Raw genomic sequence first — 19,233 nt, 5'->3', positions numbered from 1 at the left:
ACATTGATACTGCCTAACCTGCTAATTTCTGCATTGCTGTATCATCTGTTAATTAACACATCTTCCAATTATTCCTTCTTTATTTACTGGGAATGAAAAAATTCGTATGAGAGATCCACCATTATGTGTTGGATTAGGCAGACTGAATAGCATCACTATTTTAAGTATTTGATCTGTTATTTATGTACTAATATACTAAAAATAGGGTGTAACACACAAGTACAAAGCCTTCTTTTTTATATGGATTAATCGTGAACATTTTATTTGTTGTAGCTGTAATTTTAGGGCGTCTTGCTTAGGAGTCCTCTTTATCTGGACTGTTCAGCAAGTAGTAGCTCAATACGCTTGAGGCTTTCGGGGACAATAGCTCTTTTAGCAGCATAAATCACTGCTGTCTCATCCCTGTGAGTTACGCTGGAGGGTTGTAAGAAGATGGAAGCAGGCTGCTGACGGTCCTTCACCACTCTTTAAAGGGTCTTTCATTTAATAAGGCATGCCCAGCTATTGCATAAAGGAAGGTTTGTCTGGAGTGAATCCTGCACTGATGCTCCTTCCCAGTCCCGCAGAGGCTTACTGTAGAGATTGTGGTAGCCAGGCCTCTTCATATGACAAACAGATCTCAACAAAAATCAGATAGGAGGAAGGGAAAGAGAGATTATGACAAGAGCTGTTGCCTCTCGAGTAGTTGAGGTTTCAGCGTATGATAGAATTAGGTACCTGGCAGTGAAATTTTAGTCAAGAGCCCCTTGGTTTACCCATGGCCAACGTGGCTTCATTATGTTTGAAGTTAGGTAGATTGCTCATGTAGAACCTCCTGTTCGTTACATACATCATGCCTACCAGGCTTGCTCTAGTCCTTGTGTCAGAAATTTAGACATTCCAGATGAAATAAGAACAAAGAGAACAATATTTCTTCTTGACCAGTGCCTATATCAGATACTTCTGTGCATCAGCAGTCCCTGATTTTCACCAGTCACCCATACATGTTTAATGGCAGGAAATGTATATGGGAAGGATTATGTGCAAATTCCCCGTTTCTCTCATTTTCCTGTGTCAGCAGCTATATATCTTTATAATCAGGATAGGAAGAAGTAAGGGGAACACTGATATTCTGCCACTGGCTGGGCTGAATTGCTTGAAAGATCACAGGGCTGCTACTTTGAAAACATAAAATGATAGCACATGTGCTGTGACTGCTAGTTACAAATACGGAGTGCTGTTATGGCTCAGCCTCTCCAAGTGTTTGAGATTTCAGGAACGGTACTAGAAGGACCCGAATTTAAAAAAAGAATGAAATAAAATAAAATAAAATAAAATAAAATAAAATAAAATAAAATAAAATAAAATAAAATAAAATAAAATAAAACAAAATAATTGCAAACCAATGCCCACCAAAAAAATACAAAGACTACACTGTGACTAAGATAAATAATGTATCCTGAAGGCTGTATTAATTAAATTAGTGTATATATGATTGCTTTGGTTCCTCCACTGATGTATTAACATCTATAAGAAGCATAGAATTGTTGTTACGAATTTAGCTAAATAAAGACTATTACCAGTAGCCACTATTACCATTTACATACAGGCTTAAATGTAAATTGCAGCACATGAAAGAATTTACGCTCACAAGCAACGTCAGCTTCTGGTTTATTTAGTTTAACTTTTACCTGCTAGCAACTAAACAAGAAAGTCTGCTTTGGGCCGAATTACCCTCTAAGTGGAGCACATCGCAGTGTGTGACGTGCACACTTGAATTCATCCTGCCTACAGCCCCACTTACAGACAATGCAACAACGAGTCCAGGAACCATCTCTCAGAAGAACCTTGCAGCTTTGTGCATGAAGAGCTAGTTGAGAGGTGTTTCCATGGCATTGAAGGAGTGCTAGGGTTGAAGTGGGAAAACGTCCTTTTAACAATCCTTTTTTTGGCAATGTCTTTCCTTTAGCACGTACAGTGTGTTTCACCTTTTGTCAGATTTTCATCCAAAATGCGTAAAAAAATCACCTTGATTTATATCAAGGAAATTGGAAGCTGGCTACTTCACTGTTGGCTTTTTTTTTTAAGTTTTCCCAATACTTGAAAGCAGCATGTGATTTGCTCACAGCAAATGAAGTCATCAGCATTTATGCTGCTTCATATCCAAAAACGCTGCAGGCTTTAGTAACCTACCTTTCCAGTACCACCATTCCTGTTTTGAGAGCAATTTGACTCTTAAATTTTTAAAAAATAACCTTTAAATAAGTAAAATAATCATAGTGCTCAGACAAATAATAATAGACTAGTGGGTTTTCAGCTAATATGAAGGGATGAAATTAGGTTATTTTTTAATATGTTTCAGAGGAAAATGTGGTACTCTGCACACCGATCTTTTTTCAATACATGTAAAACTACACATAAAAGCACCTCATAACAGTATTTAGGAACTGTTGGTGTTTCAAACCTTGCGTTTTATAGACACACACTTAAAAAGATTTTAAAGACAGTTGAATGCTGGCCTCTTATCTGTTCCACTTCCTCCCTCCACTCCGCTTTCGTTCTCCCCAGTTCTCACACTGTCATTATAAAATATTGTATCCCAAAAAGAGAAGGACTTCCTAAATTACCTACCATTCTCCTAAAAAGGAGAAAAATTGTGAACTGGAAAACACCTACAAATTAGCAGTGGTGTAGACAACTGAGATAATTAATCATCTATTGACTGATATCACCAGGAAAGAAAATGTAGTGATTTCATTCTTGCCACTGAAAAAGTTAAATATTAAACAGAAATTTAAATGCATACACTTATTTGGGTGTCCTTTTTAAAATATATTGATAGATTGTCTCACTGTTTATTTTATTTCGGTCTCACTAGTATTCTTTATGTCAAATGACAAAATGGCATTGTCCGTTGTTATATGATGTTATCACGACTGAGGACTTTGAATGCAGTATATGACAAGAAGACTATGTGACCACCTGGATTTTTTGGTACTGTAGCTACAGCTACTCAAAAGCTCATGTTCATGTGGATTGTGTGTGTCTTGTTCATTCTCAACACTGAGTCAGTTGAAGTGTAGGCAAAAATTCTTAAGTGTAGATTGCACACTGCCTTCCACCTAGACAAAAGAGATGAAGTGTTTTATATAAATTATGCTAGTTTTTACCACTCAGCAAAATTTCTGCAATACTAGAATATTATCTGTTACCTTAGACAATATTTAATAGGTACTTTTAGTTTGAGTGAGTATGGTTAACATAACAAATTATTAACAAATTGAGACTCAAAAAAAGTTAAGAAATAGAGATGCTGTCTACTTGTACTGCTCATAAAAATATTTTAGCCTATGGAAGAGAAGTATATTCATCTTCCTTATGTAGACACCTAGAAGAAAGTATGAAAAGGTCATTATTTTTAAATGACTTAAAAGCTTTCTCAGTCTTTCCTGAAGTTACTGATCTTTCACTATACATTTGAAAATAAGAGTTCAACCATAGTATAAGCTGTTGTAAAAGTATGATAAATTTAAATATATATATATATATATAATATTTATGTAAAGATAAGCCACAATGAATGGTATATTTGAAAAGAAAAGTAATATTCCAGATCACCATAGAAACAGTAGTAAATACAATTTTTTAAATGTATTTATCAGCAGTGGCAGAAAACATCATCTGATATATTTAAAAAATGTTAGAAAGATCAAGGAGTTAAAAACAAATCAAATTCAGAGCAATTAAGATTATATTTTAAAGAAAGAAAAAAAAAACCTAGCTGATATGTTCCTTTTTTTCACTTTCCACAAAAAGGAACTCTAACTAGTATCATTCTGGTGATAAGTATTATGAAATAAGTATGTGCTGTGCAGCACAGCTGTGTGGTTTTTCTAAATGTTCGGGAGCACCTAACAGTAAACACAAACAGTGGCTTTAAGGATATTTCTGTACTGGGGTGTACTTTGATGGTAAGAAGCTGTAACTTGCTAAATTCTGAGGTTTCTGTGCAACAGAAACCATACTGTACAGGGACACTCCACCTACAGCACTGTGGTCAAAAAGTTGATTGAAAGGCATTTTAGATGCAGAAAAATATGTTGAGTTAGTACATTTTATTTTCTGTATGTTTAGCTTTTTCTGAAACATGCTTATGTATACAAATGTTTCAACAAATGCATTGCAATTTTCTGTAATCAAAGAAAACATTAAAGGAGTATTTGAAAGAGTAGGGTTTTTTTCAGAATTTGAATGAAGTTTTGTTACCTGTCTCATTATTCATTCCAAATATCAAAAACCATTGAGACAGACAAATTTAGAAAGAAATTACTATCAATTATGCATACTTGAGACTGGTGCTGCAGGCAGTGTGTTTTTAAAATGCTTGAATAATTGCATTTAATGGCAAACCATCTTTTCTTAATCTTTCAAGTTTGTTAACAGAGGCTAAAGAGATTGAAATGACAATATTCAGTATACATTTGGGAGAATAAATGTTCACAATATGCGCACAGAGCCTCGTCTTTCCGAGATGGACTAGCAAATAGGGATTAGCAATACTTAAAGGTCACGTTTTCCATGGTCTGACATGCTGGGATTTTAAGGTAGTCTGGGGTCGCAGTTAGCATTAGCTTGCATTAGGAGCATGACAAGATAAAACAGCAGCCATATGAACCTGTACGGATGAATCTCCTTGCCTCCGCATTAAAGTGCAGAGGTGCTACCGCTCATAGGTATTAAGGAATGCTAGCAACAAGTGCAGGATTAGGCAGACCTGTAAACCTGCTTGTGTGCCTGCCCTTGACATATCAAGTACCTTGAATACATGTCAAGTTTGATTAATAGGCTTAGCAAAACTGTATTTTCTTCTTAAAATTTCTTGTCACTGAAATTTATTACAGGAAAACATATATGTAAGAAAAAAATCACAGTCATTGTATACATTTAATGGAAATTGCATATATGAGGAAACAGAAGAAGGAGAAAAATTCAACCATACGCTTAGCTTAAACCACTCATGGTCGTTTCTCATTCTGAGTCACATCTCTTACTGGAAGTTGTAAGCTAGTGCAGAAAACAAGAGAAAAAAAAGAAAATTATTTGTTGTGTAGGTCTTTCGTTGTCGAAACAGTCCCTGTGGAAAATTATGGTTTTGTACAGAGTAACAATATTTTTCAGACTGCCAAGGTTTTGCATGATGTCAGGGTATTAGCTGGCCTACTGAGAACTCAAAAGCACGTCCCTATTTTTTCATGCATAATATGACCCAAAGTCCTTTTTACTAAAAAATGCCATTTTGTATTTCTAAGCATCTAATTTGAAATGAAATGAAGTATGCTGCATCTGTATTTAGAAAAGACCTTATTTCAAAAGTGATATTTGTGCTGGTCAAGTATTATATGCTTTTCTTTGGTGTTTTATATTTCTCATTTCTCACATGAATTTTTAACACTAGATATTTCTTCAAAGCCATTGGGAATGTGTTTATACGAGCAATGTATCTGTTTCACACATCTTAAATTCTGTATGAAATAATGTCTTCCACTAAAAATCTAGCAGGCGTTGGGAGGCATGGAATCAAAGTCAGTCACGGTCAAAAATAAGAATTGACTCCACATGTCCGAACTATTTACAGCTGTAAATCTGAGTTGCAATTTTAATACATTGATGGGAAAGATGTATGCAGTATAAAGAATATATGAACTTAAAAATTGTGGAGAAAGATGCAGTACAAACGCTTCATAGAGCTTCCTAATTAGTGTCCCATGCTCTTTGTACCTCGGGTTTTGTGCACTGAGAATTAGGTATATTTCCTCACTATGTACACACAAACATATATTCTGGTTTGCAACTGTATTTATATTTATGCATTTGTCTTCTGAATGTGTTCAATTCAGCCGTCACACATTATATTTCTGAAAAAAAATGAGGGACTACACAGAGCAGCTTGGGGATTTTTGATGGACCTTTTTTTCTTTTTCTCCAGGTGACATTTACAAAGAGGAAATTTGGGTTAATGAAGAAGGCTTATGAGCTGAGTGTTCTGTGTGACTGCGAGATTGCTCTGATCATCTTCAACAGCACCAACAAACTGTTCCAGTATGCCAGCACTGATATGGACAAAGTGTTGCTGAAATATACCGAGTACAACGAGCCGCATGAGAGTCGAACGAATTCGGATATTGTTGAGGTATGATTTTGTGTTCTGTGAGGATTCTTTTTTTTGCTTTGTTCTCAGGCGGAGGTGTTCAAAGTGAGAGGCCTGACTGTCTTTCTTGCGGGTCACAGAATGTACCCTGGAGGTGACATAGCAGCAGAAGAGCAGAACAGGGACAACCTGCTATTAGTTTGGGGTTTGGAGATGGGGCAGCAGAGACTGGAGGGAATCCACATTTTTTGTGAAATACAAGTCCTGCTGAGTCTCAGACGCTCAGCAGAAACTCTTGCAATGGGATCTCTGGCTCCCTGTCATCCACGTTTCTGTGTTGCTTTGTCCCTTTGTCTTGTTAGTCCTCTCCATGCCTTGACCATTACCTCCCCCTTAAATCTCCCCCTTGTCTCCTGGTCACTCCCAGTGACATGCTGTCCAAAAAACATTGGGTGCCTTGTCTCCTCATTCCAAAAGTTATAATGTCCTCCGCTCAGGAGGAACTGAGAAGTACATTGTAAAAGGTGTGGAAAAAAAAGACTTAAAATCACTGCTTTAAGGCATTGAACTGACTTGCTTAGCTTTTTGATTACTTACAGAGGAAGAAGCTTTAATGAAATGCAAGAAAAGTTTACTCACAAGCTGCACAATAACAAATGTTTCAGCTAATTCACACAGAATGCTGTTATCGTGGTATGATAATAACAGTATCAAAACAATACTTTCAGAATGCTAGAGACACCTTGTAATTATTTAAAAATAAAATTATATAGGGCAAATTGTATTTACAATCACTGAAAATTACTAATTAGAATTTAAGATTTTCAATTTTAAGCTTCTAATATTTGCAGAAAAGTCAGTTTACTTTATAATCACATTAGGATTCAAGTCATGCAAAATAAATGAAGCTTTAAATTATTTTGTTGTAATAGCAAAACATTCAGAGTGATATCTAAAAAATTGCTTATGTGATTTATGCAACTCCTGTTTTCAAAGCACATAAGTGACTGGGCATCTAACAGTATAATTTTTTAAAGTATTGGAAGGATGAGGTCCTGTCTTAAAGATCAGTGAAAATTTACTCATAAGTGCTCTTGAATACCTTGGCCTATACACGTACATAACTTCATATCTTTCTAAAGGTGTTAGTTTCAGTTTTTTAAATAATCTGTGTGTTGTCTAATATGAGACTTTGGTGCTTTAGAATTTTCACCTGGGTTAGTCACGTATGTGAGACTAGCAATAGCAGAAAGTAAATGTGTGAATCACATATAAAATAATGGTCTTGACGGAGAAGAAAATGCTGTATAATGGACATGGTTGCACTGGGTACAGGGTGTCACAGTCACTGCACCATAGATTGGCAAAGGCTGCGACCCAGAAATATATATCACTTTTGTGTCTGTCCTTATGTCAACATACAGAATGATACCGGTTTGCTTCCATCATGATCTCCCAGCAGATTTTCTCCCCCGTTAGCAGAGGGTGAGGTTCTGACAGCAGAACAAAAATTTATGTGAGTTAAGACTAAGAGGAAAGTACATAATTTCTTCCTCCTCTCCGTCAGCTCTTTTCCTCTCTTATTTCAAATCTCCTGTGTAGACATGAAGCCTTTCCTGTCACCTAGATCTGGTAAGCCTGTGTCCTGTCCAGCAGAATTAAAATTCTGTCCCCAAAATAATGCCCTGTCGTCTTTTAGTGGCAAAAAGCCAGCATATTCTTAGCAGGAAAAGTTTCCTGTAATATCTTTACTTCTTCCTGCAGGCTTTCTTGTGGGAATAGGGGAGTAAGCCAGTCGTTAGGGATTTATTACTTGCTTCACAATGAATTAATACTTTTGATGATGAGGACTATGATTTTTCAAGAAACTTGAGGGAAAATGTGAAATTTAAAATAATGTCCATTTTGTTGTGACTTTAAGATTTTCAGAAAGAGCACACTCTGCGCCAACAAAGTCAATTTCCTGCAAAAATAGTAGGCCAGTTTGGATAGACTGATAGGCAGTTTTGCATGCAGACATGTAATTTTCTGGCTGTACCCAGAATTTGGTGGGCATCCCATTTCTCTCCTCTAAAAGGAGACGAATAAAAGCAGGCAATTGAAATAAACATTATTTAAACTTCATAATCTAACAATAGGAAAAAAAGGCCAAATGAAGTGCGTGTTTATAGGTTTTCCACGTGTTCTGTCAGCCCTGAATTCAGTCATTTGATCATTTCTCTGTTATGTTTTTCAATATTCTGCCTGTAATGCAAAATACTTAAGCCACGCCAATGCCAGTAGTGTTTCAGGATCAAAGGAGTACTTGTGCAGGGAGTAGGTTTTGAACAAGGATTTCCTATTATCGTGCCTTTACTTGATAATTGGCATGACAGTTATGAGTACAATAGAGGAACAGAGCCCGTGAAAGCATGCAATCTGAGAAATGGCCTGACTCTTGGTGTAGTTTGGATATATTTTTAGGTACAGGATATAAATCTGCCACACATTTAAATATTTAAATTGATCAGTTAAACTGACTACATTACACATATTTTCCTTGTAAGAAGTCCATTTTTTTTCGCTTTCAGACAGCTAGATTTCACACTTACAAGTTTTTAATCATTTTCTTCCAGAGCAATCAACAGCAGCTGAGAATCAGACAGTATTATTAAATCTGATAATTTTCAACTAAATGACTGTTCAATAACTATATTTCAGCAGAAGAAAAGGGCATGGCTGTGCTCACAGATTTCTGCACAGTATTAGAGAAACAAAACTTTTTTAGGTAGACTTATGAAAATTTGAAATATAACTGTCAACCGTATAAAGGTCTTTAATTTAGAATCCAATTTCTGTTCACACTCAGCATAATATTAACTATTTAGTTACTTTTCTGTTGTGGAAGCACCGTGTTATCAGTCATTTGAATGTCGTATAACTTCTTTGAACAATCTATATTCAAAGAAAATCAAAAGAGTAGGTCTCTAATATCTAGTTAACTACTTTTAAGTTAAACCACTGCTATTCAAATGGAAAAACCACATGAATTTTCATGTAGGTCTGACTAAAGCTGTTAATTTTATTAAGCAAATGTTTTTGGTTTAATTACTGGGATTAACTGTATTTAGCATTTCTGAAGTAATTAGTCTTCAGGCCATAATTTGTTATTTTGAAGCATCAGAAGACACCAAGTGTCATATATCTAACAAACATTACACTATTTTCAAGGGAAAAAATATTTGACATTTATTTTAGTACCTGTATTACTGCAAATCAAGCAACTTGATCCTAAACAACTTATAAAGGATATGACCTGATTACATCTGTCATTATGACTGGCTAATATTAAGAGAATTGTAAAGGTCGGTTATTATTCTTTGAGCTCTTTTGGTTTAGTGATTTAAACAAATAGCTTATACTTTCTTTACACATGTAGTAATTTTATTTACATGTAATAAATATAACTGAGATGGCCTTTTCCAGTGGCCACATTCAAAATGGAGTTGATTAACATACAGTTTGGTATATTTGAGTTCTTCAAATCACAGAAATTTATATTTGAGTTCTTCAAATCACAGAAATTATCTACCAGGTAAATGTGTTTCAGTTATTACCCAATAAATATACTTACAACATCCACAGGTAACTAAAAGTCAATATGTACTCATGAAGGAGAAAATATTTGCATTCAGCACTCAAGTTTATCCATTTTAAGCAACAGTGACAATTATTGTGAGTCTTACCAAAATCTGTGTGGAGGTTTTATATGTATTACTTCTGCAAAAAGTGTATTCATTCTGAGACTTCTGTTTAGAGTTAATCGGACTCTTAAAACTGAAGCCCTTGTGTCCTCACCCACCAAACCGCTCACACCACAGTCATTCATTCAATTCTGCTGCAGTTAAAAAGTGCGTGGTGGTTGCTCGGTATAGTAACTTGTTTTACGGAATAGCACAACCTGTGCAGGGTTCCTTTGACACTGAGGAAAAAAAAAAAGATTAATTTCATCTTTGTGCTAACTTCCAAGTGCTGTATGTAAACACCAACAATCAGCAGCTGTCATTTTAAGTCCTGTGATATAATTACTAGAAGATTTGTAATTCTTTACTTTAAAATGGGATTACATTTTCCCTCATTACAAAATCCTGTGGCATTTAGTACACAGTCTTTTGTACAGAAGTACAAGCTTTTACAACTAAAGTTCCAATCTGTCCTTAGAATTTTGACAATACATCCAGTTCCTATCTGCTCTGTCAAAAAAAAAAAGACTTACCTCATGAGTTTATTCTTTAACGTTATTAGCACAGTTGTGTAGGACTACACAATAATTTTCATATGGCGATGAGGAAATGGAGAAGAGAAAACATCAGAGTTTTACAGCAGATAAGTAATAGTAATACATTAATAGTAATATTAGTAGAAATAATAATGAATTATGCATTTTTGCATTTATTTAAAATGCAATCCTTGTTTCTGTAAAGCAGAATTGGATGTAACACCACGTATTTCAGTGATATTGCACTGCCACACCGCTGTGAGTGACGGGAGCCCAGTGCCAAAGCACTGTAAACCCACCGCTTAGGCACACAGAAAGGACATCACCCTTAGATTGAAGGGAACGCATTTCAGAGTAGGAATACAGGGAAGTGTTTTGCATCTTGGCAAATGTAATTACAACCCTAAACATATTACAGAAATCTGTGGTTCTTCAGCTAAGCCGTCAAGCCTTTGCTGATTTAAGGTGAAACGTCCTGCCTGGTTTTTCTCTCCCTGTCTCTTCTTCCTTGTCACTTCTTTCATGTCAAAGCACCAGCTACCCTCTCAGCTTTAGCAGACCTCTGGTGAGTTTTTGCCAAGTCCTGGTTTTGATTCTGTTTCTTACATGCCAAGTCTGATACGCTGATCCTTGCTCTGTGTGCACATAAATTGTTCCTCCACAAATCACTAACCACTTCATCTTTCAGCTCTTTTGAGGCCCCCAGTCCATCAATTTCTTTGACACTTCTGCTCTTACTGTCCCTCTTTCTCCAACTGGCTTCTATTCCTCTTCTAATTCAGTGATCACTGCCTTTAACTCAAGTTCTCCTACTAGGTCAGCCCTGTCAAATTCATCCTGTTAAACACGTCTTCCATTTTCTGACCAACATACATCCACCTCTTCAGTTCCCCTCTGCCGTACCACTAATCACTGGCAGAGAAAAAAGAGAGGAACAACACAAACTTCCTCCGTTTTTCTCTTTTCTGACTGAGGTTCTATGTTATCAATGCTGATCACCCACCAAATCTTATATAAATTTTTTAAAGAAGTTCGCTACTTAAAACTGCTACTTTGCATGCATGCACACACATCTGTCTGATCTTTGCAGCTGTCTTTTGTCTTACAAGAAACTCTTCCATGACCTGTGTCTTTTCCTTTTCTGAATTATCTCTCCTGCTGTCTGCCTTTGACTCTATCTTTTACTGGCATCTGGCTTCAACTACTCCCTTTTTTTTTTCTCTTTATTCTCCTTTTTTTACAGTTAGGGGGAGTTCAAGGTCCTCGACATAGACTTTTACATATAGGAAGATATCAGCACCTGAATATTTATCAAGCATACTATGCCTTTTCATCCACCACTCCACTCGCTCTTGTAATTTTGTTGTAATCTGATGCCCTCGTACCAAGTACCATCTTTTGGCCATTTCTCCTCATCTTCAACTCATCCTCAGTTTCCTCCTTCTTAATTTCTTGCCAATTGCACTCCAGTACATACTTATTTTTCTGTCTTTCTGTCCCTGACAGTGTCATTAAGTTGTGCTCTCCTTTGTCTCTTGTCTTATCAGCTGCTCGTTCAGTATTTCTGTTAAGGATCACTTTTCCATTTCATTGATGCCCCTCCATCATCTTTTCCTTCTCCTTTCTCACTGAAATTGGGTCAGTCTGGAGAAACTCACATTGGGTGAAGTCTTGCTTTTAGTGATACTGAAGACTTCATCAAGAATTAGCCTGAGCTTCTCTAGGAGACTTTAATTAGCCTAGGCATTGTAATGGGTTGCTGGTTGGCCATGGGGGAAAAAAAAAAAAAAAAAGTAGTTCTAATTCAAATAACATGTCAGATTTTTTTTTTAAATTATAGATTCTCTTTCATAGATAATCAGCATCTAGCATTGTGTTTTTAACTTGTTTTGTGTAGGGTCATGTTTCTTCATTACTCTAGTAACTGCTGGCGAATTGACATTTTTTCAGAGTATTTTCCTTTCCCCCTTCTCCTGTATTTGGTGAGGGAGAATGAACCGAACAGAGCAAGAGAGACGAGTGCCATTTGCAGCAGCATTTTTCCCCAAGGGGAAGAAGTCAGCTTGTGGACATGTGAAATTCTCCCTGCAGATTGCACATCCTTTGTGTTTTACAACACAGAGGAGGGCCCTCTTTACAGACCTTAATGTCAAGATGATAGGAAACAAAGTAATACCAAGCCCCTCAGGGTGGTGGAATTCAGAATTTTGCTTTTGCATGTGTGTGTTAGTGCTAGTTAAAAAAAAAAAAGCATTTTGCTCTAAAAAACGCATAGAATGAAAACGTGCAACTGATGATAGGTAACAATGAATACTTCCGCAGGTTTGTAGAAGAACTAGCTTGAATTGAAAACCTGATCACTTTTAGTGTGACCAGCAACTGAGTGTTAGTAGGCGTGAAGTAACACTTAATCTCCTACAGGCCTGAGGGACTTGAGAGTTAAAAGTTAGTACAGCTTTGGCACACTGGAAGGTTGGAGTGGATGAGGATGGCAGCAAAAGGTGCACGCGTGTGATGTGCTTCATGGGCAGCATATTGTGCCCGAGAGGAATGCCTCAGTCCTGTTTAGCTGATGGACTTCCTGCACGTTATCCCGTCACTTCTTACAGGTGTGCTGTGGGTCCTAGGGCACATGTAGGATTAGTCGCTTGGTGTGGAAGTTCTGAATAAGATGAAGAGGAAAAAGAATTCCTTCTGTCAATTATTTGTAAAGGTCACAGAGCTAATGACTAGCTTGGAGGTTAATTAGATTCTGAAAGCCTCTTCATATCAATTAAGACTCTTATCTGTATATTTGTAGTAAATAAGCTCATGTAACTCTCCAAATGTGTTCTTTTTAGGAAAAGTAAGGCAACTGTTGTAGCTTGTTTAATAAGCGTATTTCCTTTTCATGTCATTGTAACACAATACTGTAGATAAACAAGCTATGAAATACACATCAAGTCAACTCTTCGGCTGTGGAAATCAGAGGAATTATTTCAGCTACCATGGGCTGAAGATCTGGGACAGTATAGAAAGTAAGCCTGTATGTGAGAAAGGTTATTCAGGGTGATCTAAAGACAGTACAGTCTATTGGATACTGCCCTGGACTAGGGCTCCTGAGACTTGGGTTTTATTAATAGCTTTGCCAAATACTGTTGTGTGACCTTGGACAAGTCACATTTCCTTTCAGTGCTTCAGTTTCCCTATCTGTAAAATGGGGATAGCGTTATTGATTTCCTCTGTAAATTGGTTGAAGACAAGCTTGTTATAAAAACAGCTACTCTTACCAGTTTCCACAGGCCAGGAGATGATTGGACAGGGTCAACAGGCCAAAGAATTTCCTTTGGATGATGATTTAGGCTTTTTAAGTGCTTACTTCTTGTTTCATTTTTAGTAAATATGAGCCAAACCATTATTGCTAACCTCATATATGACAAAATCATGGGATTAGCTTCAAGATCTTCAACATTTTTGTAACATTCCTTTGGTCTTTCTTTGTTTGCCTTCTGAGTTTTGAGCCTTTGGAAAGTGTGTTTGTAACCTAATATCCTCATGTGAGTTTTTTCTGTGTTTTTCCTAACTATGCTTAGTACAAAAAGGTCTTGCGGGGGGGGGGGGGGGGGGAATATCCTGTTTTAAAAAATACTAAAAAACTCTCCACTTTATCAATCTTTATTTCATTTTCTCAAGCAATTAATTTAGAAATATATCTGTTTTAAACAAAAGCTGATATTCTTGCCTAATCTTACTATTCCATCAATTTGACCTTTATGTAAATATTGGCTATTACAAGACCACAAGAAAAACTTCAAAGCTGAAAAACTGTGGAAGGCAAGTCTGTTCTGTCCAAAGTAGTCCCTCAATGGGACTGGTGTTCCAGTCAGTGGGACTGTCCAAAGTAGTCCCACTGCTACGTTCAATAGATAGCAATTTATTCCCTTCCTCCCACTTATCCACATGAGATTTTTGACTCTTGTCTTTCCAGCATCCTGTTGCTGCACATCTAACAAGTAATAGATGCTTTGCAGCCTAGAACAAGAAAGGTAGAGGGTCAGGTGCTGACACTATTATTTTTTTTTGTCTAATATACTTCAAATTAATCCATTACATGAAAAATGCAGCTAAGGGAAAGTTGCATAATAAGTTGTTTTGTTTTGCTTTCTCTCTCAAAAAAAAAAAAAAAAAAAAGAAAAATTTTCCATGATGATTTGTTTGCAACAAGGATTTGGTTAACGTGAAACATAGTTTGTAATCCTGATGTATCTCAAATACAGTGAAGTAGCTCACCTGATAGCTTATTTTTCCATGCCTGGAAAAAAAGAGAATAGGGACAGAAAAAAAAGTAAAATGGATGCAAAGTTAGTTACTGTGAAGCACGTGGCAGAGCAAAAGCTGCTTTTGAGTGTACTTTGAGGGAGCTTGGACCTCCTGAATTTTACTTACTGAGGGTCAGTTCTTGCTATTGCTCATGTCCCCACGTTATTTTTCTTTTATTCTTTTGTTCTTAGTAATGATTTTTAAAATATTTTAATAACTTAGGAAGTGTTTTGGATGGATTGTTGTAAAAATGCTAGGACAAAGGGGAAAAATATGTGCAGAATACAAGTGTGTTTCAAACTCGGTTCATAGCTCCTTTCTTTGTCAAACTGGGAGCTTTAATCTGTATTTCTCCGAGCAAGGTCTATTTCACAGATCACTGTTTTTTTTCTCCAAAACATGATATATCTGGCTGAGAAGCTGGAAAAATCTTAAATGTCTGTGTAACATTCTTATAACTTAATAGCTCCAAAGTTTTATCCCAATCTAGTCATTGGAGAATGTTCTTTGTTTTTGTAGTCACTGTTTCACATAGTAACAGCTTGTTGTATTTTGGTCTGATTGCCAGAGGGTAGGTTTATTTTTAAATCCCTGAACTCTGAATTTTCTTTATTTTTCCAAGATTGGAAGCAGCTGAAACGCCTGGAGTTACAGGTTGAAGGGCTTGCTTCACAATATGAGATGGGAAGCCTCATTCCCTCCCCCTTTTGTGTTTTTCTTTTTTTAAATTTCTCCTAACAAATGTCTCCTAACTGATATTTGTCTAAAAATAGAAAACTGCTGAACTAAAAATAGCTTGGCTCTCTGTCTTGCCAAGGAAAATGGAGAGGAATAGGCGTGGAATAGAAGGCTGAGTAATCCAGCTCTATTCATTCACAGATCCCTTTGAGAATGCAGGCGATGATAAAGTGCCCTCAAAAAACCACAGGCCTGACTTGCTTTCTTCAGACTTCTAGGTGCCAATAAACATTTTAGCCCAAGGATATTTTTTTTTTTTTCTCATAGATTGTAAACACTTTCTGAAAGACAAGGCTTTGTTTCACAGAAGCTAACTTACTGTCAAAAATAGCTAGCTTTCCTAAGGTCCTTTTTTTTTTTTTTTTTTTTTTACTTTCCACATGTTTTTTAATTTATTTCCAGATGAGCAACGACTGCAATGTTCTGTCAGGAATTACCATGAAATGTCACATATCTAGTGTGAATGAATGAAAAAAATAGGTGCTTTTCATTGATTTCATACTTAAAATTGTGCCCTGAAAACTTCACATATCAGTAAGAAAGAAAAATTTATTACTCTAATTCTGAGCAGTAGAAGTGAATGAGTAGATAGCTGATTTATTTCAGTGAGAAATCAAGCTCCAGCTGCAGAGCACTTCTACATATATACACAAGTGAAGATTTTTATTTGTAGTTCTTCATTTGTCTAAAACTCAAATTTCACCGAAAGCGCAGACGAGGTGGGAACGGCAAGGGGCCGGATCTAATTAACTTAAAAATAAACCTGTTGAGAACCCCACAAAGCAGAAACTTTTCATTTGAAAAGCTGTCGTATTAGAGAAAGTCGATCTTGTTTTTTGCTACAGAGGTTTTTACATCACATCACCATCGCGGTATTGCCGCGCGAGGTATCTGCTAGACGGCAGAAAAGACACCAGGAAGGGTTGAGCATGTTATTTAAAACAGGAATCTTTGTTGTTGTTCTGTATGGAGTTTTTGGTTGGGTTTGTTTTTTTTTTTTCCTTTTTTTACATCTGAGTAACCTGGTCAAACACAGCAACAGGGTGTGGAAATGTCAGCACAGTTCACAGGGTTATTTGAGCCTGAGTATTGTTTTGTTCAGTTCCTGTAATGCTGCTTGTGATAAGACTCTGGAGACAAAGGACGATAATTGATGGAAAGGGACTTAAATCACTCCAAAAAAGAATCAAGGTCCTTGTATTTGGGTACGTTGACTCTTCTGGTCTCCTTCCTCCTTGTAAAGCATTTTGTCTTCTTGCGTGTTGGCCCCCCACTGCTCTTTGTAATGGAGGCAGACCACAAGCGATTACTTTATGCAGTACACAGGGTGTAATTGTGTCTGTGTGATGTATTAGTAATTGCCAAGGCTGAATTCCCGTATTGTATCTTCACTGCAAGCATGGAAAAATAGGACACACTACCCTGCATTACCATTTTCAACCTAGATAGTGAGCTACTTATAGCTACGTTCCAGACACAAAGGCTTTTGTGAGCAAACCCATTTTTCATTTCCATCGTTGAGACATCCCTGCTTTGTAAGGTAGATACAGAATGTGGTTATTTACCTGGATTTTTACACAGCATTGAAAACCACAAGTGTAGAAATACCACATCTTCTCTTACCTCACAACTGTCTTTAATGCAAACTACTGACCTTGCCCTCTTTTCCCCCAAAACTTTTTGTTTTATTGGGGTCCCATAAGCTGACAACTGTTCTTTGCCAAACCAGTGTTGAAGTTTATGCAGCGCTGAGTTTCTAGCAAAACTGTGCAAGTGATGCACAGTTCTTCATATGCTTACACATGAGCAAAGTTTTGTTTAGTGTGTAAGTGTTTCCAGATGTGGGCCCTTAGCCACTGCTCGTAGTTGTATTAGGTAAACGGAGCCTAGATTAGGTAAAAAAAAAAGTCCACCATTCAGGTTTAGTTACATCACTGATTTAAAGACTAGTGTCGTTGATGTGAGCCTTCTGCCTAACTTCAAAACTCTCTGGTTACAGTTCCTAGCACAGACACTGATTTTGATTGATTTCATCACCTTTTGTAGTAAGCAACAATAGAATAGGCCTTATTTTTACAAGGATTCATAGAAGTCCTGTTTCAGACAGTGAAAGGATTTGCAAGAAGAAAGTTGCACGCTCCTGCAAATATCTGCAGAATCCCGACTTCATTTCTGAAGCAATTGCAGTATGGGTGGCAGAATGGGGACCCAAATAGTTCACACCATCAACAGCATTTATGTATCTGTACTGAAAAGTAAAAACGTCCAACGCCACAGGGAGTTGGCAGTTACAAAGGCAAGAGGACCCTTCTCTGAGTAACACAGGCAAGAGGACCTTCATCACCAGAGAGGATGGTGATAACAAAAAGTCAGTCTAATCCTGGCTTTTTGCCTGCTTCGTTCCACCTGCTAGGGAGCTGGTGTTTTAAATGTTCTGCTCAGGCCAGGATACCTTACCCTCCTGTTTTGCATGAAGCGAAATATCTCCATACCTCTCCTTCCATGGACTGCCCGCCGATAACGCTGTCTGTTCTTGAGATGCCTTTCCACGGTTTACATACTTCTGGCAGAAGTTCTGTTAAACTTCAGAATATGCTGACTTTTCTTCCTTCTTACAGTAAGAAGGTATAAATTAATTATTTAGTTGTGTACTATAAAATTTGCATCCACCCTTTATGTATTATGTAGTTCATATTGATTAGACTCCATTTGCACTGAATTCAGGGAGGCCTCTATGTGTTTGTTTATATAAAAGATGATTTAAATTAATGTAAGTTACCAAATTTGCAGGGCTATAAAACCTCAAACACATATGCTTTATTGTTCTACATTTTTAATAATCACAAGTTTAGCAGTAAGCTGTGAATTAATGTCCACAGTCCAGAACTGTTGAGTGTAGATAAATCAAAAATAGCCATTGTTTTTTGAATTAAAAAAGAGCATTTTAAACAGAGTTTCAATCAATGTTTTCTTTACAAATAATTTATAAATCCACAACTTCAGGTTGTTGCATTTTCCTTACTTAAATTTTGCTATGGGTGTCTTTATATATGGTTACCAGTTAATGGAGGAGTAAAGACTTCTGTTAAAGGATGTTGCATCGTCTGTGTTCTAAAGAGTTCATTAATGCTTTTGCATGATAGACAGTGCTGTTAAAGGGAAAAATCTGTGATATATTGGATAGGCTTCCATTAAAAAAATCTCAGACCCATTTATTTATATCATCCTGTGTGATCTATAGACAACTATAATTACATTTTATAGTGCAGAGTTATAAAAGTGTGCATGCACTTCACTTTGGGTTGTTAAAGTATACGTTTATTTCTTTGATCAAATCTTACAGCACGCAGGCTGTTGAAAGAAGGCAAATTATAAAAGAGTCAATAAGAGTACTTTAAACAACACACAGCTGCTATAGATTGATTGAAAAGAGATCCAAATCTTGACAAAGAAGCAATTCTTAATGGAGCATGTGGTGTTTAAAGTATATTTAGTTTACTACAATAGATTCATGCCTATAACACAAAAAAAAAAAACCATAAAACCACATAATTTTTCCTTTCATTGTTGTAATCCAAGGCTTGGTTATAACATACTCCTAGCATGTTCAAACGTAGATGAGTAAAATGGAAGCTTTACACATTTTTCTCCAGCAGTTACGAGTATGTGCCTTAGCATTTAATCTGTATTTTTGTAACCTATGTGAAAAGAAGCTTGCCTTCTCAGAAGTGAATTTTTGCACAACCCACATATATTGTTTAACTCATGAATAAAAATTCATAATTATCCTCAGTACTTTCCATCCTGTATC

The 19,233-nt window shown here is 36.6% G+C and overlaps 1 protein-coding gene across 10 annotated transcripts in view; it reads left to right on the top strand.

The window, feature by feature from the left end:
• Window positions 1-19,233, top strand: part of MEF2C (myocyte enhancer factor 2C) — a 138,436-nt gene that overhangs the window by 67,230 nt on the left and 51,973 nt on the right. For all 10 annotated transcript variants that reach the window (XM_086770841.1, XM_086770844.1, XM_086770842.1 and 7 more), the window contains one exon: window positions 5,966-6,169. In XM_086770841.1, coding sequence (XP_086626967.1) covers window positions 5,966-6,169 — 204 coding nt within the window. The remainder of the gene's footprint in view (window positions 1-5,965; window positions 6,170-19,233) is intronic.

Source organism: Chlamydotis macqueenii, chromosome Z (assembly GCF_036417535.1).
Source record: "Chlamydotis macqueenii isolate bChlMac1 chromosome Z, bChlMac1.mat, whole genome shotgun sequence".
In the NCBI taxonomy this organism is placed as follows: Eukaryota; Metazoa; Chordata; class Aves; order Otidiformes; family Otididae; genus Chlamydotis; species Chlamydotis macqueenii.
The sequence above is the reverse complement of the archived record's forward strand: the minus strand, read 5'-3'. Positions and strand labels throughout refer to the sequence as shown.